This window comes from Pempheris klunzingeri, chromosome 12 (genome assembly GCF_042242105.1).
Source record: "Pempheris klunzingeri isolate RE-2024b chromosome 12, fPemKlu1.hap1, whole genome shotgun sequence".
NCBI classification, from domain to species: Eukaryota; Metazoa; Chordata; class Actinopteri; order Acropomatiformes; family Pempheridae; genus Pempheris; species Pempheris klunzingeri.
In genome coordinates, this window is record NC_092023.1 from 9872856 (window position 1) to 9900716 (window position 27861).

General features: G+C 41.3%; 1 protein-coding gene across 1 annotated transcript; it reads left to right on the forward strand.

Moving 5' to 3' along the window:
- The first annotated feature begins 3685 nt into the window (after positions 1 to 3685).
- LOC139210613 (adenylosuccinate synthetase isozyme 2) lies at positions 3686 to 26630 on the forward strand. Its single transcript, XM_070840683.1, has 13 exons — positions 3686 to 3928; positions 10088 to 10190; positions 14072 to 14140; positions 14246 to 14296; positions 14445 to 14511; positions 18054 to 18161; positions 19063 to 19144; positions 19225 to 19351; positions 21433 to 21587; positions 21803 to 21927; positions 22207 to 22304; positions 22787 to 22936; positions 23469 to 26630. Exons 1-13 carry the CDS (start codon positions 3740 to 3742, stop codon positions 23519 to 23521), a joined length of 1377 nt encoding a protein of 458 aa, XP_070696784.1. The 5' UTR covers positions 3686 to 3739; the 3' UTR covers positions 23522 to 26630.
- The last annotated feature ends 1231 nt before the right edge of the window (positions 26631 to 27861 follow it).

Below are 27861 nucleotides of genomic sequence, written 5' to 3' on the forward strand. Positions count from 1 at the left end.
ATGAGGTAGGAATGAGACATCAGCATCCTGAGCGTCCCAGAGTTCATGATCTTCCTCTTTAATGAGTCGAGGCTCTGGGTCCCTTTCACACGGCTCCTGCTCACAGTGATACTGCTCAGGGGGAGTTTCCTCTTTACATATGGACAACTGAGAGAAGTCTGGGGGGGAAAAAAGTAAAGAACTTAGACATTTCTGTATCTTCCCTAACTCTTTCTTATTTCTTTATCAGTTTTATCACCAAAATAGTGATTAAGTTGTGGATACTGTCAAATAGAAGTTCATATGTCATCCATCACATTAATTAGTAATGTTCTTATATATTATCTGTGAAGCACAGACACCAAAGTAGGGAATCTGTAAAGTCAATTGTGCTGTATTGGTTAGTTTAAAGCCTGTCACTTAAACACATTAACTTAATTTGATTTGGTTACCTGTGGAGGGGTTTTATCTTTTTATAGTTTATGGAATAAATGACCAGTCAGTTATTTAAAAACAACAACAACATATAAATCATGAAAAATAAATCAGCAGCCTTGTTGAATCATGAAAAACAAAAGAAATACCACAACATTGAGTAATAGTACTTGAAACAGGTTTAGCTGCACGTTGTTGTGTAGATGCAGTGGGTATAACAGCGAAAAAACAGTTAAAAAGGGGACATGATTTATCAGTTTTAACTCACAAGAACGAAGAAAAAATGATACTGCTTTGTATGTTCGTTTGCTCAGTTATCAAAGTAGTTCAGCAGAGCTTTGTCCGGAGGGTTCACGTACACAGAGAGGGTAAACACACCTGTTTTCTGGTTTGACACAAACTCCAGCAGCAAACCTCTGAGCCGCTCAATCTCCTGTTTGGAGCTGTAAGCCTCCTCTTCGTATTTTACTATCGTCCTTTCAAACACCTCAAATATTTCCTCGGCAGCAGCTGTCAGTCGCTCGTTTACAAAAGCCCTGAGGATGAGCCGAGCAGACATTTTAGGATTACTGCTGAGCGTGGAATATGTGAAAGGTTTTATACGGTTGATGTTGCGTGTAGATTTAGCTTAAAAGCTACGGAAGTAGCAAGCAATCACAGAGGGAGAGCGTGCTGACGTCATGGATGAGAGAACGTAGGTATACATACGAGCAGACGTGTTGACGTCATACAGTCTATGTTTACGTATGTTAGAGCTCTGCTGCCCCCTGCAGGACTACAGCTTTAACCTTGAATCAATTTGAGATGCTCATATCTCCATTTTATGCTACTTTATACACCTTCTCCACTACATCTCTGAATATTTTAACTTACTTTTTTACTCCATTTATCTGGTGGCTTCAGATCAGGATTTTACAAACTCAAACCACTCAAAATGGTTTAACGTGGCTAAGTCCTTAGGCCCATGGAGCCCTATTCACTGACCTGCTCAGTGCCCTTTAACCCAAGTTTTATTCCAAACAGGCTGGAGGCAAATTTGAAAATATGGCAGCAGCAGGGTGTGAATATCTACTTTTACTTTTTCCTTCTTTGCAGATTGCTACCTATACTTAAGTAAAAGCTATGAGTGGCCTTCTTCTTCTACCACTGCAAACATTGTCGTTTTTACAAAACAGAAATAGCAATTGTGCTTTTTAAAGCATAACTAATAATACAAGTTAAGTGATTTTTTTCAGTAGGAGAAAGATCTTTGAAAGGTCTCAGATATTAGCCATGTTACAAGTAGAGAGAGTCCATTAAAGAAAAGAGGGCATCCTAACAGAGTTAGAATATCTTGCTTAAAGGAGCACTCCACAGATTTTACCCATGAAGTTCAGTTTACTGTTCAAGAGGAGTAATACTCAGCCAATTGTGTTCATATTCAGTTTATGAGAGATCCATTTCAGATGTCTGGTTTACTGTGACCAATTATCTTAGTCTTCAATAGTAACAATAACAGTTCAGACTACATTTCCATTAGATAAGATCCGTGTGTAAAACCTGGAGGAAAGACATCAGTTTGTTAATAAAAGGCCCTTGTCGTGCCCTGTGCCCTCTGCTGCCAGTCCACTCTCCTGTTCACCCACTTGACCATCTGTCCCATGCTGAGCTCAGAGGAGATGAAAGGACAGTCGTGATGTGAGCTCTACCTGGCACTGTGCACCTCCATCTGCAGCATGCACAAACAAGATTGACAAGTCTCTAAAAAGGAAAAAAGTGGGAGACTGGCCGACAGTTGGTGGATTATCAGCTTCTACTTTCTACTGACAAGTGACATTTTGAATTCGGCACTCACTGTTTCAACAAAGATTCAGAAATTTGGGGAAAGAGATTTCAGAAATCAGAAATTTATGTTACCTCTAAGTTTAGATGCAGCATGTTGTTGGCATAATGTTCTATAATGTAAGCAGTGAAGACATGCATGTATTTCTGATGACCACTAGATGGAGCCAAATAATTCAAGATACAACACACGTCTAATACATCTATGTTAGAGCTTCTGGACAAGGTCCCACATTCTGTAAACTGTTCTTTCTAATGCCTTCTCAACATAAATGTGTGACCCCGGTGTGTCTACAGACACTCAGACACTCACTCTCTTTTTCTCCTGCCCCATCTTTCAGTAACTGTGTGTGAAAACACACCGTTTATAGTTTGCTCCCTTTATGATGTCATAAGGGGACATGCTGATCATGTGACCTCCTCTAGCCCTTCAGCTTGTCAACTGTGTCCGCCCTCTGAAAACCTCCTGAATCCACCTCACTGTTTCCTCGCTAACGTAACATGAAGGTGTCAAAGGCAAGAGTGAAGCAGTAGATTGTTCTGTTCTTTGAAAATGGAGCTGAAAACAGCTGCAGCAGCCATGTCGAGAAAAATTATGTGTTTTTTTTAACCATTAAACCATGTGAACCTGCTCTAGTTGGACCTCCAAACTCAAATAAAAACTTCAAAATGAACAGAATATGGGACCTTTAATCTAAAGCCCATTGGTAGAAAACAGAACTGTGATGTTGAGTTTTTGGGATCAGTGATCCATATTCCTAAAATATTTTGACAAAGTCAACAGAACCCTGAGAGACCTTTTTCAAGTCCATACTGTTTGGACAGTAGTATAAAATTCACTGTGGTTCATGTTGTGACATGCACAAGTGTTTGTTTATTTTCTGATCTTCATACTTGTCTTGTTTTGCCTTTTCCTATTTTGCTGTGCATTTGTATACTTTTATATCTTTAATAAGCCGCTCTGGACTGAGAATGAAATGAAAAATTATGGAGTATAACATAAAAAGTATGATAAGTTTGTCCTGGAAACAAAACTCTGAAAAAATAGACTTAATAGACTGATTAAGGCTGATAACTGGAGCTGGATGTTACACCTCTTTGAGCTTGAACACACCTCCAGAGCAGTGGGAGCGTCTTCTGAGATTATAGAAGCAATCAAGATGATTCCCCTACCGTCGCATCCCCAAACGTTTGTCGGCTAAAGCTCAAAAATGCAACATAAAACAAGTAGGGGGGAATTGCTTTAGTTCGTCCCAATTGAAACTGCAGGTGACTTATTTTCTGATGTATAAAGCTGCAGCTGTGCGGCTCTTTTTCAGGCTTTTGCACTTGCAGGTGCACTTCTGGGTTTGCTAATTGCACAGTCAGACCCATGTGCGCATGTGCGAGGTGTAACGTTGACCGTGGAGGGATCAACCTTCAGTGTTCTCAGCTATCTTTGGTTGCAGCAGCAGCAGCAGCTCAGGGCGAACAAGTGCAGTCAGCCAGCGACCCCAGCAGAGACATGTCGGAAAGTGGGAGCGAGGAACCCGCCGGGGCCGCAAACGGCAGCGGCGGACAGACGAAACGAGCACCGAGACCGGCCGTCGGCAACAGAGTGACCGTGGTGCTGGGGGCTCAGTGGGGCGACGAGGGGAAGGGAAAAGTTGTGGATCTGCTGGCACAAGACGCGGATATGGTGTGCAGATGTCAGGTTGGTTTGCTGTTTAGCCCCCGTGCTGCATTCACTGGTTAGGCGCCTCTTACCGGAAATCCCGCAGGTAACGGTGGCGAACGAGCCAAGTTAACCCAGGTGTGGGGGAAGCTAACGACAGTTTGCTAGCTAACAACACCTCAGACAGTCTGTTTGTTCCCACTGTTTTTGCTAATGTCACCTTGAATTCCTGCTAGCTGCTTAGCTCCTCAGACACCTACAACACAACTGTCTCCTGTCGTTTGCACATGACAGGTGATACGTGAAGGTACCTTTGGCTAGCTGCAGTGACCAGGTGAGCTTCCTTTAGGGCCACCTTTAAAGCTAAAGGCTAGCAGGAGGCTATGACTAATGTTGGTAGCAGCTTGGGGTTTGACTCCTTTAATTATAGAGCTGGGAGTTGATATTAAATCATATCATCTGGGACTGTGGTTAGTACTGCTTCCTGTTCATAAGGGCTTAAATGTAGTCTTTTGCTGCTCCTGAACGCAGCATTAGCTTCATTTAAGTTATAAAACGTGAAGTAATCAGACTGTTGCTGCAAACAGTGTATGTCTGCACTTGTCCACCACCAGCATAGTTTAAATATGACAAAGAAACACCAAAATGTCACCACATTTGATGTAATATATTGTCAAATTCAAATGCTCTTTATTTTATTAACAAAATAGTGTTGTCTTCATCCTGCAGACTGCATGTGGACAGATCTGTATGTGCACTGTACACACTGTTGTGCTTTGAGGGGCCCCCACACGCACCCCCTCTCTCTCTCTCACACACACACACACACACACACACACACATGCACACCACCGTATGATGTACACGTGTGCGTTGATAACATTTATTTAACTGTGTCAAACAGATGTTGCTTTCCTCTCTAAAGACACAGAGTTGTGCAGTGTATGTGACTGTCCGCTTAAAGGCAAGTTTACACCCTTAGTGTTTCAGCACATCATATGATCATGGCTGCTGTTATTTTATCTTATCAAGCCACAATTTTTAGTGACATCCATGTGACACACACACACACACACTTACTCCTTATCTGGATTGGTTAGCACATCGGTTCAGTGGTTAAACTCCCTGCGCTTTGTATTGAATTTGCACGCACCTTTCTTTTCTTCATGCAAAAAGGATGGATTGGAGCCTGAGAAATGGCACGAGGTGCCATTTTTAACAGAAGAGACAGTGTGTGAAAGGGACTTTAGAGGGACTGAGGCACTGATGGCCTTGAGACACATACTTGAACCACATTTACTCCGAGAAAGTTCAGATCCACAAACTGATCTGTGTCTAAACTTAATTTTACTGTGTTCAGTATATGCTTTAGGTCCTTAAGAAGCGGCTGGATTCCAGTCGTTTCAAATTTAAAGGTTAGAAACTTGCTTTAGAAACATAATCAATCACAGTTTACTTTATGAGCTTTTTTTTCAGAGTTGCATAAAAGCTCAGGAAAGCCTGCTTAGTCTCACACTTTCCCTGACATCAATGCGATTATTGGCTCGATTCTGTACAGCCTCACAGAGCCGCTAGTGTAGACTTTTAGTCATGTTAAAAGAAATGCCAAACTTTTCAAATCTCTAATGACTAAACACTATCTAACCACATGCAGCCATGCAAGAACCATGCCTAAATAAAATCCATTCTAAATTTGGCAAATAATCAGTCGCTACCAAAAACGCCTCCTTAATAATCCAGACAATCTTGCTAATCTTTTGACTGCTCCTACTAACTCTGTGGATAATGGAGAACTATTAGTTCTTATTGGTTCTTATTAGCTCCTACTAACTCTGTGGATAACGGAGGACTATTAGTTTTCTCTGTTGATAACAAGTTGACATAACAAGGATTCTCTCTGAGCAGCCCTGTGACATGTAAAAATAAGCTGCTTTCTGGCAGTGGTCCTGCACAGCCTCCCCTCCATACATTAGTGTGTGTGTGTGTATCTGTCTGTTGGGAGCTCAGTGATGTGTGTGTGTGTGTGTGAGGAGTGAAGTACTGCGATGATCTTTTTATAAAAGTAGCTTTGCCAGCACTTGTGCTCGGTGTTCCTTACAGTCAAGACCTCTAAGATCCTAGAAGTCACATTTGGAGTTACAAGAAGGGTGTGTGTGAAGGGTGCTACCCGTAAAACACATCTCAGGAGACTAATGGCAGGCGAGTCAGTTGTCATTTCTGCAGGATATCATATATCCATGTTCGGCAAGTAAATGGAGCAGATATTTGCTCATTAGCCTCCTTAAAGTGAAACAATCCCGTCGTCATATTTGTTAGTTGTATGTTAATATACATTGATTGCTGCGGGTATAAAGAAATTCTGTGAACTTTTATTTTTCCTAATTGCATTTATATGAACAATTTTCAGAGTCTTTGTTTTAGGCACCTCGAAAGTGCTTGAAAAATGCTTGAATTTTACTCTTAAAAAGCTACACCATGTAAAAGTCACAAGGGGTCTTTACGAGTGTTAAACAACACACCACCAACAACAATAATAATAATTACAATTAAGACAATCCAAGAATCAAAAAAATGACTCCAGCTATTTTGATAATCAATCAATTGTCATTTTCTAAAAAAACTGCAAAACATTCTCAGACTTTAGCTTCTCAGATGTGAGGATTTTCAGCTTTTCTTTGTCATACATACAACAGTACATTTAATATAATTGTATTGTGGAGCGTTAGACGAAACAAGCAATGTGAGTATGTAGCAGCGGAGTCTGGAACATTAAAATTTAGACTGTGACATTTTTCAGTCAGAAGAAATTAAAAGGATGATATTTCCTGTCTGTAGGAGTAACTCTCAAAGAAGTCCAGGCATGTTTACACTGGGTTTTGCCACTTCATTTGTTTGCCATGAACTGTGTCATAAAGATATACACTCAGTTGCCAGTTTATTAGGTACAACTAGTTAAAACTACAACAGCCCTGCTATAAATCCTACTTTATGAAGGTTATAACGTTCGGGTTTGTCGAAACTGTTTTAGGAGGATGTAGTTTGTGGCACTGTTTAAACAGAGAGGCGTTTAGCTTGGTGTACCTAATAAACTGGTAACTAAGTGTATGCTTTTAGCTGAAGGCACCTATACCACGTGCAGATTCAATGCACTTGACGTGGTTGCTATGGTGATGTAAACAGACGTTTGCCTTGTTCGCCCCTTTCAATGGATCTTTTGGTAAATAGAGGGTGTGTGTGCACATGATCTGTCAAGACTTTAAAGGGTTAACTAAAAGGGTAAGGTACAAGTTACATCATGTTGAGGCGTCAAACCTGCCAAACAAACGCCTGCGTACCTGCAGATCAATCTCCAGAAAAGACTGACCTCAGTACCTTCAGTTTCACGTTAAACTATACTTTACAAAGACAGGTGGTTGCCAACAACAGGGCTTGAACTTGACTTGTTAAGCCTGTTCAGGAGGTGGTGCTGTCTGTGCTCAACATGCCACCCTGCTGCTCAGAGACGCAATGTTGCACTCAACACACAGGTCAGATAAGAGATAAACAGACATTCAGACAGTATTTGTATATAGCCTGCAGTGAATTGTAGTTCTTGAACACGTTACAGCTTAATACTGCATAATATGAATCTGCGTGCTAAATGCTGTAGAGCTGCAACACAACGTGAATCAGCAACTGTTTTCATTATCAAGTAATTTTTTGGTTATTCATTAAGCAAAAGCCAAACATTTCCTCATTCCAGAGACAAAACAGTTCTTTCACGAACTAATCATTAGTTGCAGCCATTATGCTAAATGTAATGTCACATTTTCAGTTTTAGTCTTACACAAAATATTAAATATGATGGGGTGTGTGCACAGTTTGGTGTAACATTAAAGGGCAGGGACATTATGAGTTTTTAAGGGTTTTCTGTCGTTCTGTAGGTTCACACCAGTGTTTCATATCTCTCAGATATGAAATTCAAATTTTGGTATACATGTTTTACTGTTACAGTGTCATTTCCCAACCCCTTCCTATGTAACCTGATGGCGGTTTCTGACGATTGATGACGTTGCTACATATAAACCCCCACTCCACCGCCTCTTCTCTTCGCCAAGCTTGTGTGTTATTGAGGCTTTAAATTAGCTAGCCTATTTAGCCATTAGACATTGTTTTTATTGTGCTTCCCTTCCATCGCCCTAACAGTCACTGTTTGCTCTTCCCTCTCACTGCAGTCAGCTGATAATTCTCAGTAGATTAATGAGCAACACCTTGTGATGATCCATTGTTAATATAAAACTATCAATTATAGCTGCTTTAAATAAGATGTGGGTCAACTAATTGGTTAAATAATTTAAATAACTAAGGCATTTTAGCTGTAATAGTAACCCATAAACATGCCACACCCGTACTAAAGTGGAGGGGTGTGAGGTTCGTTTTTATCCCTGGTCAGGAGCATTTTTTTTTAGGTCCAGATCAGGTAACATGCCTTGACCCGTTAAGGCTGGGTTCTTGCTTTATTTTGGAAGAAGTGTAATAATAAAAAAATATAATCAGCCTGTCCATAAGACTTCTTACCAAACCCTTCAGTCTCCCAGGGGTCCCTCTTTCAGGACGGACAGACACACAGTAGATATCATGTGTGCGGAACAGACCAACATCGTAAAATTACTGCATGAAAAGTTGAGCTTCTTGTCGTCTTGTGTGAAGCCAGTCACGGGACTGTGTGAGAACCAGAGTTAGGTTCTGTGGGGGATGGGATGGATCGTAAAAATATCTAAAAAGGAGAGGCATCTGCCCCCCCCCCCATCTATTCCCCCTCTCCACCTTCAGGGTATTGCTATGGCCAGGAATAACCCCATGTGGTCAAAGCACATGCTGGGCTTGATTTATATCCACGGGCAACAGCATTAGGAACACATCCTGGTCACAGGACAGACTAAGTTGAATCGGCACCTCAGGTAGTGAGCAGTGACGCAACCTACAGAGGTTTGAATGGGTCTGCAGCTGCCTTATTATCATCATCATCATCATCATCATCATCATCATCATCATCATCACAGCAAAAAATAAAAATACTTCATTCATTTGTCCCTTCCTGTCTCAGTGTCTTGTGCTTTGCCTGGATCATTTTTACTGTGGATGTCATCTATTTCTTTTCAATATGTGTGTCTGATAGTCCATGAGCTGCACTGACTGAAGCGCAAAGCGAAGAAGAACAAAGCAGGTCAGAGTGTGAAGTTCCCATCCTAGGACTCGCTGTTCCCTTTCTGAACTTCATTCTAGCATTTTTATCTCCGTTGTCAGCTGGAGTAAATCATGTGCACGCCTGTATGCAGCATCTAGATTAACACTCAGCAAGTACATATAGTCAGCATTACATACAGTTCTTGCCTTTTTGAAACCATGTTCCTGTGGTTTAGCACCACGCAGTCAATTGGCCGGGCGACCACACTAAAATGTCAGCATTTTGATTTCTTTAAACTTGTGCTTGTGATTTCCTGCAGCTGGTTAACACGCCATATTTTATGTGAGGATTGAATTGAATCAACAAAACATATTTCAATTTCCTGTCTTCTTCAATGTCTAATTGTTTTATTTTTTTGTGAATGAAACTTGCCTAACAATGGAGCTGAATAGGTAGCTTTGGAGTATATGTCAGTTTTACGGGTGTAGATTATGCTAATGAGAAATCTCATCAACATTCAACAGGCTGGAATGAGCCATTTCATCCAGCTAAGAAAGTTTGGTGAATTTGACAGTCACACGAGCAAACCTTGCAAATAAGAGGTTTAGCACAAAAATATGGAAATGTCCTACGTTTATTGGCTATCCAAGCTGGTTGGCTTTTATCGTTGAACTTCATATGTGCTGAAAAAAAGGCCGGCTAGCTTGTCAGGGAGTTTGGAGCAGCAATTCTTGACAGACGTGATTTTGCGTGTGGGGACTGGAACATTATTTACATATGCAACAACCCATTTCACCGGTCCTTTGCTTACACATTTGACAGCAAGTTTTCACTGGAGTGAGCAACAGCAGCGAGAAGCACTCCTACTATGAGACAGTAGCCAGAGGTTTATGTACAATGCTTGTTGCTACTCGCTGAACTATTCAGTCTGCCTTCCAGCTGAGCCAAACAAAGTTGCAGAGCCTCCATTAGGCTCATGCCTCTGTGTTTCTGTCCGTCTCTCCTCATTGGTCTCTGTCTTTTCTCTGCAGGGCGGCAACAACGCAGGACACACTGTGGTGGTTGACTCGGTGGAGTACGACTTTCATCTCCTCCCCAGCGGCATCATCAACCCCAAGGTCACCGCCTTCATTGGTGTGTAACGCACACAGACGCAAGCACGCACAAAACTCTACACATTCACACTCACATTTGTGGCATTCACACACACACACACACACACACACACACACACACACACACACACACACACACACACACACACACACACACTCACACACCATTTGCTCACACAATATCGCGCACAGGCTCTCGTTCCAAGGCCGTCTCTCCTCGCTATTTTCTTGATGAATTGAACGAGGCTCCTTTTAGCCAGACTAACAGCCTCCATTTTGATGACTGCCACAGTGAGAGTGATCAGCTTGACTCAGAGCCAGACTGCAGACTACTTCACATCCACTCATCTGCACTAACTTCATTAGCTAATGGTGTCTTACTGTTTCTTTCTGGCTTCCAACCCTCCACACATCTGCACTCTAACATGTACACCCATGCGATCTGTCAATATTTAATCACATTTCTGCTTTTTCCTCTTTGATATATGACACATTGATGCTGTTCTGCAGGCTCAAACACTCAAACAGGCTCGCGGCATGGTGGTGTGATGTTGGTATTTCAGTGCAATTTGTACTTGTCGCACCCATTTTTATTTTCTTAACTTTAGTTTTGTAAGTTATTCTATTTATTTTGACAATTTAAAAAACAAAACAAATAGGACAAATACAAAAACAATTGTATTAAATTGCAGCCACGTATAGGTTTTTACTTAATTAAACTCTTTTAGCCATTCTCATCAAAAGGCAACAATCAACCCCAGCAGTAACGATAAACACCATATTCATAACAATATGTTCACTTTGGTGGAAGCTTTTATCTGAAAGTGCCCGTTGGTACTATAACTGTATTGTTAAGTGCTGCCAGCTCTGTGAGGCACGTTCTCTCTCAGCTAATTTCCAGGAGGCTGAAACTGTAAAATGCACTGACTGAGCTGAGGTGATTATTTATAGATGTGGTCAACATTTCTCTGCCTGAGCTTGAGATCGTGATTTGGGTTTGTTGTGCTGTGGAAGGTGTGAAGGTTATTTTTAAAAGCACTGCAGGTTGTCAGGTCTGTCATTCATGAGTGGCATTTTATTCTCCCTTAACAGCTGTGAAAGGAGGCCAGATTGGCACTACAAAACATCTCATACATTTAGCATCTTTCACTCGTTTTTTTGGTGTGTGGATATTTATAGCCTTGCTCGTGGCACAGCTCTATGGACGGTAATGTTGGTCTGTCTGTCGGTCCACCACTTGGGTCCAGACTGAAATATATCAGCAACAATTGGGTGGATTGCCTTAAATTGGTCCCCAGAGGATGTAACCTCATGACTTTGGTAATTACATGACTTTTCCTCCAGTGGCACCATGAGGGTCACATGTCAGTTTTAGTGTGAAATGTCTTGACAACTGTGCAGTGGATTGTCAGGAAATTGGGTGCACACATTCATAATAATAAAAATAATAATAAAAACTTGGATTTCTATAGCACATTTCAAGAGAGCCAAGGACACTGGACACTGTGGAATAAATGCTGCACAAACAAATAAAAAAGCAAACGCACAAAAAATGTGGCAGATGTGTCAGCTGGGGAAGCAGAGTTGGGAGAGGTTGTAGGCTGTGGTGAACAGGTGGTGTTTGAGGAGTCTTTTAAACATGTCCAAAGATTAAGTGTTGCGGATGTCAGCAGGGAAAGTGCTCCAGAGGGTCGGGGCTGCGACACTGACAACTCTGTCCCAGAAGGTAGGGAGACGGGTGTGAAGGAGTGTCTGAGGATCGGAGGGACAGGGTGTATGGTTGAATGAGGTCAGACAGGTTCAGGAAGTCCAGAATGACACATGAAGGTTACGGACCTCGCTCTCAGGTTCAGTTGTAATAATTTTGATAATCCGCTTTTCATCCAGCGCCATCATCAATTCTAAATTTTGAATTGTCCAATACTTTGGTTTATGACCAAATACCTGCAGCACAGATAAGATATTAACACTGTTTCAACCACACCTGGTCTTTCTCAAGTTCGATACAAGTGTCAGGTACGGCATCATGCATACACACCCCAGACCTGGTGCTAATCCACTGTGGATTGTGGCTGTCATCATCTCTTTAAACACTGTACCTGCTTAGTCTGCTGACATTAGTATTTAGCTCCAGGCACCTCTGAATTCACTCAGGAGTCGGTGTACTTGTCACAGATTTGTCTTTTATAAAGCGACTGATAATTTGCCCCAATTCTGACCAGAGTTTTTACATTATGGAGAACAAAGACTACACATAGATACAAATTGAGTGCGATCATACTTGGAGCTGTATTCAGTTATTTGGACATCTGCTTGTGATTTCTCTCATAGAATGGCAGTGCTTATGGATAAACACTGAGACAGAAGAATAAACGAGTGTCAACAATTTGTTCTTATGGTGTCATTTCTGTCATTCATAATCGTTTCTTTGTCCTAGGGTGGACATATGTCTTTGTTTATTTTACCATCACTCTTGTGTGTATATTCATAGCCTCCACCACTGAGAACTAGTCTGTGTTCAGGTCTTTCCTGTTCTAGAGCTGCAAATGGTTTGTATCTGCATCTCCTGCATTTACAACTACATTGTAGTCGAGTGTTTGTTGTTTTTTTTTTTCCTTTTTTCCAGATTTCTTATATTTGATTTGGTTAAAGTAATTACCTCACCTCCTCTAGTTAACACAAACCAATTAAAAAGATAATTAGGGCCAGCTGTTTGAATACTGTTGCGAACAGACATCGCTGGGGCAGCTCTGTCTGACAGGAACACATTCTTTAACATCACAGTTAGGCTGTCCGTACACACCTGGGGCTGCTTTCACATCGTCAGACATTGACTCTGGTTGAGATGTCACATATAATTAGACTTAAGATAGACGATTCAATGTGCTGTCTTACACTGTATGACAGTAACGACCACTTAGGTTTATTGCATGTAACACAGTGCGAGAGGGGTCTGATAAAATCTGTGTCGCAACCTGTGTCAGACTGTGCAATGTCAGTTTGTGCAACTGATGATCCTAAAGCCTTTTAAACTGTGCAACTGTGCACAGTCTGGAAAACCTCAGAGATCTTGTGAGGTCCAGTGGTGTTACTGCTTGCAACAGAAGGACCCTTTGCCAACACTACTGACACCCAGCTTGTGCTTCAAAGAAACAAAATATTAATTTCATCCATTTCAGGTTAAGAAGCTGCGCCTTTTCTGTATTTTCAGTATGGAAATGAATAAACTCCTCTACTCAAAAATGCATTGTGCTTATTGTTAGTCCACTTGGATGTCAGACTTCCACTGGGTAGAATGATTTATGTGAAGGGTTTGACACCAGAAGGATGTTTTTTAAATTCATCTGCTGAAAGGGGGAAAGTTTCTCTGAAGTATGAGTTTAAGAGACTCACACAGACTCAGAGACATGAACTAATGAGAGGGGTTTTGTGACATCACAAGTGGTCTGGAAACCAATCGCAGTGGATTATGTTAGTTCCAGAAATGTGATGTGAAAACTTGAAACCTCCAGTGCACATTTATACAGAATGAGCTATATGGTGAAGTAGGAGGCATCTTGTGTTCAGTACTTAAGGCTTAATATTATATATATAATATACTTATACCCTAACCCTAATACGCAAATATATATTTGCGTATTCATAGATTCTGGGATTTTCAATGAATAAGAAGTAGATGTAACTCATATGTTCTCAATAAGATAATTTGAATTTTTTTTTGGGAATAAAACATAGATTCACATTGATACAACATGCAGGCTTAAGAAGAGTCATTATGAGTTTGTATGAAACAGGTGTATCGATGATAAAACAGAAACACACAGAGTTTGATGGTTGTGTTCAGACTATAGACGAAAACATCACCTTATTTATGCTTTTATTTATTTATTTTTCCCTCAGGCAATGGTGTAGTGATCCACCTTCCAGGCCTGTTTGAAGAGGCAGAAAAGAATGAACGCAAAGGAAAAAGTGAGTGGCGTTGTCGTCGTTTTAAACACGGATAGTATGTAACAGGAAGTAAGAGGACAAGATGGTGCTTTAACGTGTGCAGACTCACAGTGTGTTTGTGTGCAGGTCTCAAAGACTGGGAGAAAAGGTTGATCATCTCAGACAGAGCGCATATCGGTAAGTCCTCACAGGCCTGCCCCCTGGACTTTAAAATCTGTATGTGAATGTTTGAATGTGAGCATGCAAAAATGTGTGTGTGTGTGTGTGAGTCCTGCTTTCTCTGAGGTGTGTGAGAGTGTGTCCCCCCTCTCTCCCTCCTCCGCAGTGTTTGACTTCCACCAAGCGGTTGATGGCGTTCAGGAACAGCAGAGACAAGAGCAAGCAGGCAAGAAGTAAGAAACCTGTTGCTTGAAATGGCTGCACACACACCGTCTTCACAAACATGGACGGAGAGAGCAGATCAGTTGTCGTATCTTTCTTACAGAGAAAGTGACCCTTTGGCACTCAAATCTTATGAGTCACTGCCAACGCCTAGTTAAACATCCAGGGACGCGCGTAAACCTTTGTCTCATAATCAGATATTCAGTCTGTGATTGTAAACACAACCTCAAAGACTGAAGCAGGTCAGCACATCCTGTAATCCTCAGCTGTGAGTCAAAATCTTTTCTGGTCTGAATGATTTTAGAGATTATTTGTTGTTGTTGGCACAACACCTTTCTGCAACAACACTGTTCTATGTAATGAGCACAATTATTACACGGTTTTATTGAATGCTCGACTCTGATTGGTCACTTAACGGCATCCTATGGTCCGTTATTTCTGTATAACAGACCGTTGCTACAATAATAGATCTATAAATATATAAAATCAATGAAAGAATGAAATCAAAATTTTATGTCAAATGATTAATTTCTTTAAAATGAAGCCATGTAATAAATGGGATAATGTACAGCGAGCGTTGTTCATAACAAATACCCTTCAGGTTGATTTGAGATGATTCAGTCAGAGTTTGTTTTGCAATAATGACCGGCTCACTGTACATTATCCCTTACTTAATATACAATATCCTGATTATGTAGCTAAATGTTGTTACTGCAAGTGTAATATGAGCATTTTGATTCAAGAAAAAAAAAATTATATTACACCTTTGTATCTGACCACTGTATGTTATACTGTATACTGTTATACTTTTTTAAGTACAGAAAGTAGCATCAGCTGTAGTCTCTAGTCTTATTACACTCTTAAACAAGACTGGGGCCTGTACTGTAAGCAGCTATAATTGATATTATTACAGTCACAATATATCAAATGACAATGTGTAAGGGGCTGCTCATAGTAATGAACCTGTAGAAAACGATAACTTGAATCTGCAGGTCCCCTCTGCTTTACAGAGCTCTATAGTGAGTTTCAGCTCTTTGCTTTTGTTTTCTAGACAGCAGAATGACATGGACAGAGATTAGCATGGTGAACATATTTGAGCTTTTAGCGGCGAAGGAGCCCACATATTTCCCTCGGGAGTTGGTTGAGACCAAATCAGAGCTGAAAGAGAGAGAATATTGGCTTTACATTCATCAGGAGGCAGAAAAACGACTCCAAATCGATAATGATGCTTTGTAACTGCTGCATGTGTAAATAATCAAGCATATATATGTAGTTTAGTTAAGGGGGGAAACAGAACTCCTCCTCCTTTATTAATTTGCACACACATCTAGCTTTACTTTCCATGTGTGTAGAAACGTGTTTCCACAGTGACACATGCTTATTATCTCATCTCTGCTTTGCCGAGAGGCGTCCTCAGAGAGGTCAGAGGGCAGACAGACAGGGAGTGTAGCAGCTCTGCAGTTAAGGTGCCTATGTTTAACACACAAATATTTAATGTAATAAATCCAGCTATTCAGTGGTCTTTTTTTTCTTTATTCCACACCTTTTTAAAATGTTTTATTCGGATACATCATTAACCCAAGCAGTGAACCATACCGATGGATGTGAGGAATGTTCAGCTGAGTCTGTGGAGTATTCACAAGATTAAGCTCAAGGGAGACCCTGTTCAAAGCTGGGTTATCTTTACCAGCGCAGCAACCAAAGCCCTAAACACCCAGCCAGCTAGTGTGTGTGTGTGTGTGTGTGTGTGTGTGTGTGTGTGTGTGTGTGTGTGTGTGTGTGTGTGTGTGTGTGTGTGTGTGTGTGTGTGTGTGTGTGTGTGTGTGTGTGTGTGTGTGTGTGTGTGTGTGTGTGTGTGTGTGTGTGTGTGTGTGTGTGTGTGTGTGTCTTAATGGCACTGTCATTAAAAGCTTGCAGCAGATTGCTGTGACAGGCTGGTGGATCCTCAACATCTACAGGCTTCCAGCGAACACTAATGCTGGAAGTCAGAGCAGAAATGTTTTGTTTTGGCCAGAATATAGCCTGAACTCATGTTTTTCAAAACTAAAAACACAAAGGCGAGACTAGCAGTCCCGTAGTTCTACCAAAACAAAACATACAAGAAACTCAAAGAAAGTATTTGGTCACAGTGAAAGAACAATTTGAAGCATGCCTCTGCTTGTCACAACACCCATTGTTATAGTAGCTATAGAAACGTGCACAAACAAAACAGGTGTAGAGTTTTGTCTTTTATAAATGCATAAATGACAGGACTATGCTCTTATTCACTCACATCTCATCCTAAAGTCGAATATGTTTTATTTTACTGTAAAGCACATGTTACCAGGTACTTTTAAGATTAAGATTTTACATTAAAAAGCACATGATAAGCTTTGAAAACAAAATACAAAATCCCTTGCAAAAACAGCAGTGTCTACATGGGGTCCTCCAACAGGGGTTACTTGTTCGCTGATCTATCAAAGAGGAACTGTTTACAGGGGGTAAAATTATACAGTATTTCACAAAAAGCAAAGATAAGAGAAAAGTTTTTTGTTTTTTTTAATCAGCACAATTTCATGTAGCAGAACTTTTTCTTTGTTTCCTTCTCCATTAATCATCACACAACCCTCCAAGTTTATCTCATGACCCTCTGAGGGGGCCTGATCCCTAGATTAGGAACCACTGGACTACATAACTGCATATAAAGTAGTTTTAACTAGCTCCACCATGCATTAATATTAATCAACTAATATATATATATATGTGTGTGTGTGTGTGTGTAATGGAGTACTTTTACATTGTTGTATTGTTAAAGATCTGAGTACTTTTTCCACCACTGGTCAGAAACAAACCTGTAGGCTTTTCATTCATGCACTGAGCACAAGTGGTGATTGGATACTGCATTTCTGACACTGACTGCTGCTGCTGCTGCTGCTGAAACTCAATAACCGTAGACGATCTTTGGCTATTTTCATTCTGTAGTTTGGATGTTGGGTGAGGAAATTTTGCCGTGGCGAGCCCTCCTTATAATAGTCCGAGTTACAAGGTGCACGTTGAGTGTGTAATATGTTAAGGTCAACTAGTTTAACGTGTTATTTCACTATTCTGATACTGTCATGTATTAAAGGACCATGCTGTGTCAGTAGTCTACAGAGTTTCAAGTGGTACATCAGTATTAGAAAATGGCCTGATGACAGTTGAATGTTTGCTTTTTGCCACTTGATAGATGATAATATTCACAGTGTTATGGTTTCGCTTGTCTACACAGTGGTCAGGTAACAGCTCTGTCTGACATAACAATATATTATTTACTGTCATTCACGCCCATTTTTCTGATGTGAGAAAGTTTCTTCAGTCCAACATGACAGGTGTCATGTCCACTGAAGATTCTGTGTGTTTTATCTTAAATTGATATTAAACTACTGTTACTGGGTGTGGCTGAGTTTCACAGTAATCAGATGGGTGACATGATGAACTGAAACTGTAAAAAGGAGATTTGTAGATTGAAATCACATGCCTGTGCTACTTCTTCTTTTTTTCTCCTTCCTCCTCTCCTCTCCTCTCCTGGCCTTAGCCTCGGGACAACAAAGAAGGGGATCGGTCCGGTCTACTCGGCCAAGGCAGCACGTAGCGGCCTCAGGATATGTGACCTGTTGGCTGATTTCACTCAGTTCTCTGAAAGGTCTGTTTCAGTACTACAGGATTATATCTCTGTCTGGGATTATAATATTTGTCCAATGTGTCAACATTAACGCTCACTGAAGACTGCTGGGCAATGAGTTCACATTAACTATGATTAAAGTTTGTATGTATTGTAATTGTCTTTCCCACCTTTTCTTGTATCAAGAAACTCATAAACGACACATACCGAGCACCAGTTTTACCGGTTTTACCTGCAAATTAAGGGTCAAGTCTAAGTGCATGTTCAGACTGAAAACAACCCTGCATTAAAACCATGCAGTAAGGGGATCTGTTGGTGGGGTAGTTGCAAAGGAAGTGCAGCTTGAGCAACAGATCCAACAGTTTGATGGCTAATTAAATGCCAAAAATCTACACAGTGCTCTATAATACTAATAAAAGTTATCACAGCAATTCTTCCTTATTCCTTATCTTTTGCTGTGATGATCGCAAGAGGTGCAGGATTCACGTTATAAAATAATCCACCAGGAACGCGTGCATGGATGTGTTTTATTGACTGGATGACGTCACGTTTCAGTCCAGCAAAAGTTCAACGTTTTTACTGATCACTGCGTCACCAGACTGGCCTCATTAAAATGAATGGGGAGGCTCTGGCCTAACTGTAGTTCCTGCTCCCCGACCAAGAAACTGCTGCTCCAGGGGGAAAAAGGACCAATGGCATTGGTGTAATTTGCCTAATCTTTACGGTTTATCAAATGTGGTGGAAACACATAGTGGGAATGTCCATAAGAGCCATTTTGTAGTTCCTGGGGCTTCCTAGTTTGTTTGTGAACCTCCATTGGTCATAATCTAAAGATGGATGATGGTATCATAACACCCTGGTTTGTGGAGTGAATGACAGTGAGAGGAAGCTAGCAAAAACTGATCAGTGCTGCCTGTTGCAGGTTTAAAGTGTTGGCCCAGCAGTACAAGGCTATGTACCCGACTCTGGAGATTGACATAGAAGGAGAGCTGGTCAAATTAAAGGTGATAAAAATCAAACAGTATTTCTAGAAACAACTACTTGTCCTCTTTGCAGTTATGTTTAGTATGTTGTATGATTCCAGGACTATGTGGAGCAGATCAAGCCCATGGTGAGAGACGGGGTGCACTACATGTACGAGGCTCTTCACGGTCCTCCTAAGAAGATCCTGGTGGAAGGAGCCAACGCAGCACTACTGGACATCGACTTCGGTCAGTATGTCACTATGTGTACATGTGTGAGCGTGCATGTGCACCACAATTAAGCTTCTTGGTGTGTGTATATATGTTCCAGTTTGAAAATAAGCTAACTTCTTTGTGCTAACCCATACTCTGAGGATAAATACCATTTCTAATCACCAAGTGCTGTTGAGTGAATTTTCAGTGACCCAGTAATGTTGCCCTGAAACACTTAAGCTTTGTGATGCTCTTTACAAAAGCCTGCTTGGAGCGCAGACTAGAGAGGACGGTAAGTTTACTAACTGCTACCGTAATGCTCTGGCATCCAAGGCTTGACGTGCACACTCACAGTTAAACCACCTACCGCCACCTGACTGTGCATGAACACGAAGGCATCCTGTAGCAGCAGTCCGTCAGTCAGTCGACCAGAATCACAGAGTAATCAGTAAATCCGTGTTATATAGTGTGTTGTGCTGTAACGGAGCAGACCTGTCATTATTAGGAGCCGTGACGGCATTGTGCAGATTACAGTCAAAGTTCATTTCTGGTTGTTATCAAAACACCATTTTCACAGTAATTCAGGTGGTTTGGGGGCACAGTGTCCTGGCAGGCACGCAACCTGACACAACTTGATTAGAAAATTGCAGCAAATGTCACAGTAGCATCTTAACTTTATCTGTACAATTTCACTTAAACCTCCAAAACACTTTATTTATTCAGGGTGTCTGTGTTAAGCTGAAAAGCACTATGAAATGATGCGTGACACACTGGCTGCTCGAGACATCAAACCTGTTCTTTGATTACACATCAACAGTCTTTCTGAACAATGGGATGATCTGCATGTGAGCAGCCTGCAGCATCTACACCTAGAAACTCAGTCCTTGTTTGAATGTAGCAGCTGAAACACAATTTCTGAAGCACGCCCTTTCTTTCAATGTGCAGTGTCAAGCTGCAAAACACCTCAGGGGCATCCTTGGGTACGGTTAGACAAAAGACAGACCAGTAAAAATGCTTTAAACTTCACTGAGTGATTTGTTCTGTGTGGAAGAAGCGTCAGATGGGTAAGATTCCTTTGTTTCAGACCTCAATTATCCAGTCAGTTAGCCTCAAGCCCACCCCTGTCACAGCAAGGTATTTGAGAATATGTCACTTAATATGCTCTGTGGGTTTTGTCTTGAGCCAGTGAGCATGTTGAAAGATATTTGTCCAGTGACTGAAGGAAGAATGAGGTCAGGGATGTCTGCCTCAAGGCAGGTTTAAACTGGACTGATCCACCAAGGATACCAGGACAGGTACTCAAACAAACATATTGGATATGTCAACACAGGACTTTGTTTGGAAACAGCTCCTCACCCTCAACACTGTAGGGACGAGTGAATCGAAAGGGATAACAGAAAGTGCTGCCATTAGGAGCTACCTTCCTCTAGATCAGGGGCTTTCAAACTGTGAGGCGGAGGGTGGCGAAGCGTGGAAAGATGGACGTGAGATGAAAGAGACAAGTGCATGCCACCACTGTATAAACAACGGGGAGTTTGGTATTGTAGTTTGGCTGCTGATTCTGCCCCTTTAACAACACAGTCAGCAGTGTCATGGAAACAGTTCAGCTGGTTTTAAAGTACCTTAGCTGGAGTTACTCATATTAAAATCTCACATCACACAGGCAGCGCACTGGTCTGGCTCCCCAAGTTGCATCAGAAAATTATACTTCCTCTAAGCGCCATAACTCAGCTAAATCATGTACATAGTTTTAGATGACACTTCCTGAGATTATCATTATCTCTGTTGTCAATCACAAATAAACCATCATGGAAAAAGACGCCTGTATTTCAGGAACTTGCCTGAGAATCTTGATGTTTTTAAGGTTTCTTCAGGACCAAAGTAATCCAATGATGGTTATCTGTACACCCATGGCTAACATGCAAACAAGAACTGATAATTGTAGTTAATGATGCTTAAGTCAGGTTTGGGGCGGGGGCTCAGTCAGCGTGATTTTATCGATGAGGGAGCTCAGAGTGTCAGACTTTCAAAAACCCAACTTTTTTCAGTCGCATATTTGTTAAACCAGCATCTACAGTGTGGATTAAAATCTGTCTTCACTCCTTGTGTCTTTGCAGGGACGTACCCATTTGTGACATCGTCCAACTGCACGGTGGGCGGAGTGTGCACGGGTCTCGGCATGCCACCTCAGAACGTTGGCGAGGTATACGGGGTTGTGAAGGCGTACACCACCAGAGTGGGCATCGGAGCGTTCCCCTCGGAGCAGAGCAACGTAAGAGGGCACACACAGCACCTCACCCCCCTCATCAATATGCAAACATGACATTAAAGCATAAAAAGTCCTGTAAATCATGTGATGACATCACAGGGATGACTGTGAGCGGCTTTGTTTTCAAACAGCGCCACCCAGTGGAGGTTTTGCTACACTGCCACCAATAACCAGCTGTAGTACACTTCACCTGTCTGTGCTCGTCTTGTTGTCTTCAGGATATCGGAGAGCTGCTTCAGACTCGGGGGAAGGAGGTGGGCGTGACCACAGGCAGGAAGAGGCGATGCGGTTGGCTGGATCTGGTGCTCATCAAATATGCACACATGATAAATGGCTTCACCGCGTGAGTTCATTGTGCTCGTGTCGTTTTCTGTGTGTGTATCAGAGGCTCCCTGAGGTGAAGAGTGACACCTGATGTTTGCTGCTTCTGTAAAATATTCACTTATTTTATAACAAGATGCCAAATAAGATTGTTTTTTCTTTTTAATGTGTCCATAACAGATGCTGTGATTAGGATTGGTTATGAGGTTGTTTGCAGAGCCGCCTGTGTATTCAGGAAGAAGCTCTGCTGTCTATGGGTGCGCTCTCACTGTGTAACCTTTCTGTCTATGTTGTCCCCCAGTTTAGCGCTCACCAAGCTGGACATACTTGACGTGTTCACAGAGATCAAAGTGGGCGTTTCGTACAAAGTCGATAACCAAACTATACCTCACTTTCCAGGTGAGCCAGTGTGTAAATGAGTACTTCAGTAAGTGTTAAATGTAATTCCAGCACATATTAGGAGAATAATTAAAAGGCCAATTGTTAAAACTATGTCCTGTTCTCCATTTTTTGCTCGGGATGCAGGCAGATGGGATGGGGTAGTTTAGTAGTTTAGTGTCAAGCAAACAAATTTCATTAAAGGAGTTGAGTGCAAAAGACCTTACTTTCACCTTTCCATCTCAAATAGGAAACAATGTGAGATGCACTAGTTTTCTCCATTCCAAGAGGAATGTACTCTTACTGACCTTTGACATCAGATGTAAACTGATATTGAAAAAGTGGCGTTCCCTGCCTTCAGTGGGTGACGTCTAGCCTCTCGCTGGCCCTTCCCTAGCTTTTTTTAAAGGGAGCTCCATTTCACGGCAGAAACACATCGACCTGTTCTCATAGCTGTTTGTCGGCCATCTCCTGTAAAGCTAATCTCATCGATTCTGTGCCAGCCAATCAGGAGGTGTTGCAGCGTGTGGAGGTCCAGTATGAGACACTGCCGGGCTGGAAAAGCGACACCTCGGCCGCAAGAAGCTTTGAGGAGCTGCCTGAGAACGCCCAGAAATATGTCCGCTTCATTGAGGAACATGTGGGAGTGCCTGGTATGACCCCCCCCACACACAGACACTCAGTCATAGATACACAGAATAGAATAGAAAATCAACATTTTGATTGGTTTAATTGACCTGATTGTATCAAACATATCAAGCTAAATTATTAACGTGTTTGAGAACTTATGCTTCCACCAGACAGTGATTATTTCTTTGGGTACAGTATATTATATAATTATATGTGTGATATTTTCTTGCAGTCTTGTCCAGACATGTTTAACTTGTTGTGTTATTACTTCCAATCCCAATACGTTTTTAATGTTGTTTTCAGGTGTTTACTATAATGGAGCTTCTACTTTGGAGTAGACTTGGATGGGTCTAACTTATGGCTGCGACTAACAATTCATTATCAATTAATCTACTCACTGGTTTCTTCATTAATTGATTAATAATTCAGTCTATAAAATGTCAGAAAACTCTAAAAATTTCCCATCACATTTTCCCAGAGCCAAGTTGCCTCTAAACATACTGACTGGCACACAGACTAACAGAGTAACACCTACCTCTGCTTCTGTGTCCTCAGTCAAGTGGATCGGAGTGGGCAAGTCTCGGGAGTCCATGATCCAGCTGTTCTAGACGAAGGGCGGAGACACACAAGCAAAGAGGATGCACAGCAGCGAATCAACTGTACCGTTCTGCCCCTTCTCCCCACCACACACAGCCTACCTACCTGTCTCAACTCTCCGACAGAGACATGACCATCATGTCACGTTCTTACTGCTCTACCACTGTATCATCAGACTGTCCCATGTTAGAGACCGGACCTCTCTGGATCAGACTCCCCTCAGACTGACCTCCCTGTACAGAGTGAATGGCTCCCAGCACCTCCATCTGGATTTTTAACCGCTTTAAACTTTAACATTACAGTCCCTCTTTTATTTCTCCATGTTTATTTCAGACACACAGCGCGCTCTGCAACACCAGCCGCCATCAGGTCTCAGAGAGAACATGAGGGAACGGACTCGACCTCAACACACACACAAACACACACTGATCAGACACGGATCACTGCCCAGAGGAACTGTTCACAGATGTTTAGCTGGTCAAACTTTGTGTATTTTTGTTGATCTATTCTGTGTTTTAAATGCGCTGTGCCAGTCCGGTGTAAATCACTTTACAAGTTTTAACCTCTGCACTTTAGTTGCTTTGGATTAAACCTGCTTTATGTTTTATTCTGCCAGGTTTACAGCACATCCTGACATGATAAAGGGATCCTTTAATATTTATAACGTGTCTTTTTTGTGTTTGTTTTCCCATTTTTTGGAGTAAAGACTTCGTATATTGCCTTCTCATTCAACCAAAACTCGAGCTTTTTCATTTATTGTAGCTAGCGACTCCTTCCACTGAACGCTGTTGATGGAAATATTGACGCCCATCGTGGCGTACTGTGAAAGGACTTATGTTTTTGGGGTTTAATTTTCAAAATCAATTCAGTAAGCCACCACTCACATTCTGGTGATTGCGTATCTTCATTATTACCACTGATTTCGTTGCATTTCCAGCACAGCGCCCTGGTAAAGTGTAAAGGAAGAGAACTGCAACACCATTTACACAAAGAAAAGTGTAAATATGGATTGATAAGTACAGTCTGCCATCTTTCTCCTTGTCCAGTCTTCTGCCATCACCAGAAAAGTAAGGATTAAATAAGTCTTGTCATGGGAAAGAAAAAGCTGGTGCTCCTGACTGTCACTAATGAAATAATACCTTCTCAAATAAGCCAATCAGAGCTGCCTGGTGGTGTGACGTCACAGCTGATTGAAGCCAACCTTTATTCAGATTTGGGAGTGTTCACACATTGTGCCAAGACGGTTACCATGACTGCTTATCACATCTTTTAAATAGCCTTAATTGGCTTTTTTAAGGGCGTTGTGTAGTGAAACCAGATGCATCTAAATTAATGAGTTCTGTTTACTGCTACAAAGTTCTGTAGATATTTGGATAGTTAAGTTAAAAGGTACTACAGTGATTTAGTGTTGCTCCTCCATAAAGTTGGGGGAGTAACAAGAGCCAGATTTCTGAAAAATGGCTCACAATTGAAGCAGCAGAGGCCAAGTTATCCTGATTAGTATGAAGTCAAGCTCTTCCTCTTCCTCTGTTTTCCATTGTGCAACTCAGTGGTGCCTTTCATTGTACCACGTTCACGTCATATGGGATGGATGGTAGAGATGGACAAGACTTGTGAGCCTTCGCTTAGACAATTACAGGATTCATCATGTGAGAATTAAAAACACTGTGCATTTACAATATAATATAACAACTTTGGGTTTAATTAGTATAACTTCTGTATTATAAAATGATGAGTTGGAAACATCAGAGCTTTTAGAAAACTTGTTATTATTATTATTATTCTATTTACAAGCCAGAAACTCATAATTTATAACTATGAAATAATATGAATGTAACATTAGACCAGAGTTTGAAAAGAGCCACAGAAGATGAACGACTGTTCATATCGTCCTGTCGAATTGACAGAATGCTCCTTTAATGAGCGCCGAATGGCTTGTTTGATTAAAGGTGGAGGTGGAGATCTGCAAAAACACTTGCTGAACAAGTTTTGGTGCATAAATTGTGACAGATGTACCCACAGCTGTCGTACTTCACTATAATTTCCACTTCAAAAACATATTGTGGCGGTTTTAAAAAACTCTGTTTTCACATCACTATAAGAAACATTTGCAGAGATGGTTTATTGTGTTTTTATTTCATTAGTCAGATAGTAGAACCTGTTTTCCTGTGGCAGCGAAAAGTTACACGTTTTTATTCCAAAACACACATGAATGGGTTTGATAACCGAAATTTTCATTCAGTATTTTGAAAGAAACGGCGAGTAATCAAGTCCATTATGCTGGGAATCATTTGGTCAAATATTTGAAGTGTAATTTTGGAATAAAACTCTTCTGTTTGTCAAATGGTAAACTAATCCAGCTCCTCTGGTGCCCGAACCGTGACCCCTCAGTTGGAAACAGTTTTCTCAGGACTTTGACTAAAAGGGGAGTTTTAAAAAAATTGTTTAAACTCTTCATGCTGAGTTGTGAAATCTCATCGAATCCCCATGTATGTATATAGTCTCAACAACTCTGAAATCTAAAAATTGTGTTTTCTTATTTCCTGAAAAGCAGTTTTGCAAGTAAGTCCTTCACGTGCTGTACTGTCTGATTGGTCGTCACGCTGTTTGTCCTGTCGGCCTCCCTGTGGAGGGATGGACCGGTAACATTCACTCACCTCCGTCTGCTCTATTGAACACTATGTTTGGTGTCTGTGTCTCCTTACAGCAGCACTGTGTCTTTTTCCCCCTTTTTCCTGTGTCATAATGAATATTTATCCTTTAAGTGCTCACACTGCCAACATTCACTGAATCCACGTTCACAACCTGAAAATCTTCACTGTCTATGAACATCTGCTTCTTCCTCCTTCCCTCTGTGTTCAGCCCAGTGAGTGTTTTTCAGGGCAGACTCCCATTTTGACTTCTGTTAGGACTAAATGAATGTTACAGGCTATGTACGCACAATACACACGCATAAAACCCTCAATATATAACTTATGATGTTCTCTCTTTTATTGTCCTTTAATCCCTCTACATGCGGCCTTCCCATTTTTATTCATTCATTTTCAGGTTGGAAATGTCATCACATTTCCTGAAAACGTATCCTGACATGGTGTTTGGTGTCTGTGGAAACTTTGGGATCTCCACTAGAATTTGAAATAAAGTTCTGTGGGTTTGAACAATGTTTGGCTGCAGAGTTTGTAACATCGGTGAGTGTACGAGGATAAAAACACACATCAGGTGATTTAACTGAGGGTCAGAATCTGCAGTAATACATGATGTGTAGCTTCTACTTTTAATAATACAGCCCATCAAAATAGAACTCTTAATGTCGCATCTTAACAATAATGTTAGATGATTTTAAGATATTTGCCTACTTTTCATGTTTTTCATAATGTTGTCTGAGACTGTGCTGGTTTACACATTTTACCTTTAGAAATTCCTAAAACTTTTTCCTAAAAGTCTAATTTAGCTAAATTGTTTGTTCTTGGTTCATAGATGTCTTTGCTTCTCACTGATGCTGTTAGATTTGGTGTCGATACCACGCAGCACCTTCTGATCATCTCTGTCTTTGACAGCAGACAGTTTGACAAGGAAAAGCCCAGGAACGACTGCTCTGTTCTGTTTTAAGTGTCTCAGCCATCATTCATTTTAGTACCTGTGCTTTTCCTGCTGTGACATATCCAAATGTCTATGTTTTAAACACAAGCTCAGTCTATTGTCCAGCTCTGCGCATTTACACTAAAAAGGTAAAATACTCTGTCTGCAAATATCGATCTGTGGACAGAGTTTTGTTACCGCAACAGTAGCACAACCTGCAACATGCAGTCATGAAACTTAACAGACGTGTAGGTGAGATCACGTTGAACGCTGAGTTTGAAGATGGATTAGGTCTGAGCGAGGGGAGCAGAAGTAGGGAAGTAGGGCAGGCAGGTCATGCCCCCGGCCCACATTCATTCAAATGGCAGATTACTGTATCCCAGTTTTCAACCTCTCATCCTTTATCATAACAACTAACAACAGCATCTATACGATAACACACCCTACATAGTCTACACATACTAACATGGTATTTTCTTCTGTTAATAATTAAGAAGAGAGGCACATTAAACTGTTACTTAGATGTCATAGTTTAATTAGTGTTAACGTTTTTTAATTGTGCATGCCTTACTACGTTGCTGCTGCTGTGTAGTATTTTAATGTCTTTATAAATACCAAATTTGTGAATAACCACCATCTGGATCTGCAGTCCAGATCTCTGGCAGCCAGATGTGCAGCCCGACAAGCTGCCGAAGATCTTAGTAAAGAGAGGACAGAGAGGAGGAACGCTACAGAGGGTTATTGCACCCATGGCTCAATTAACAACAAAAGA

Bases quoted from the DNA above. Each gene is read 5' to 3' on its own strand.
- LOC139210613 (XM_070840683.1), top strand. From the start codon at position 3,740: ATGTCGGAAAGTGGGAGCGAGGAACCCGCCGGGGCCGCAAACGGCAGC. The intron at 18,162-19,062 runs GTCTGTTTCAGT...TGCCTGTTGCAG, and splicing joins TTCACTCAGTTCTCTGAAAG to GTTTAAAGTGTTGGCCCAGC. The intron at 21,588-21,802 runs GTAAGAGGGCAC...TGTTGTCTTCAG, and splicing joins TCCCCTCGGAGCAGAGCAAC to GATATCGGAGAGCTGCTTCA.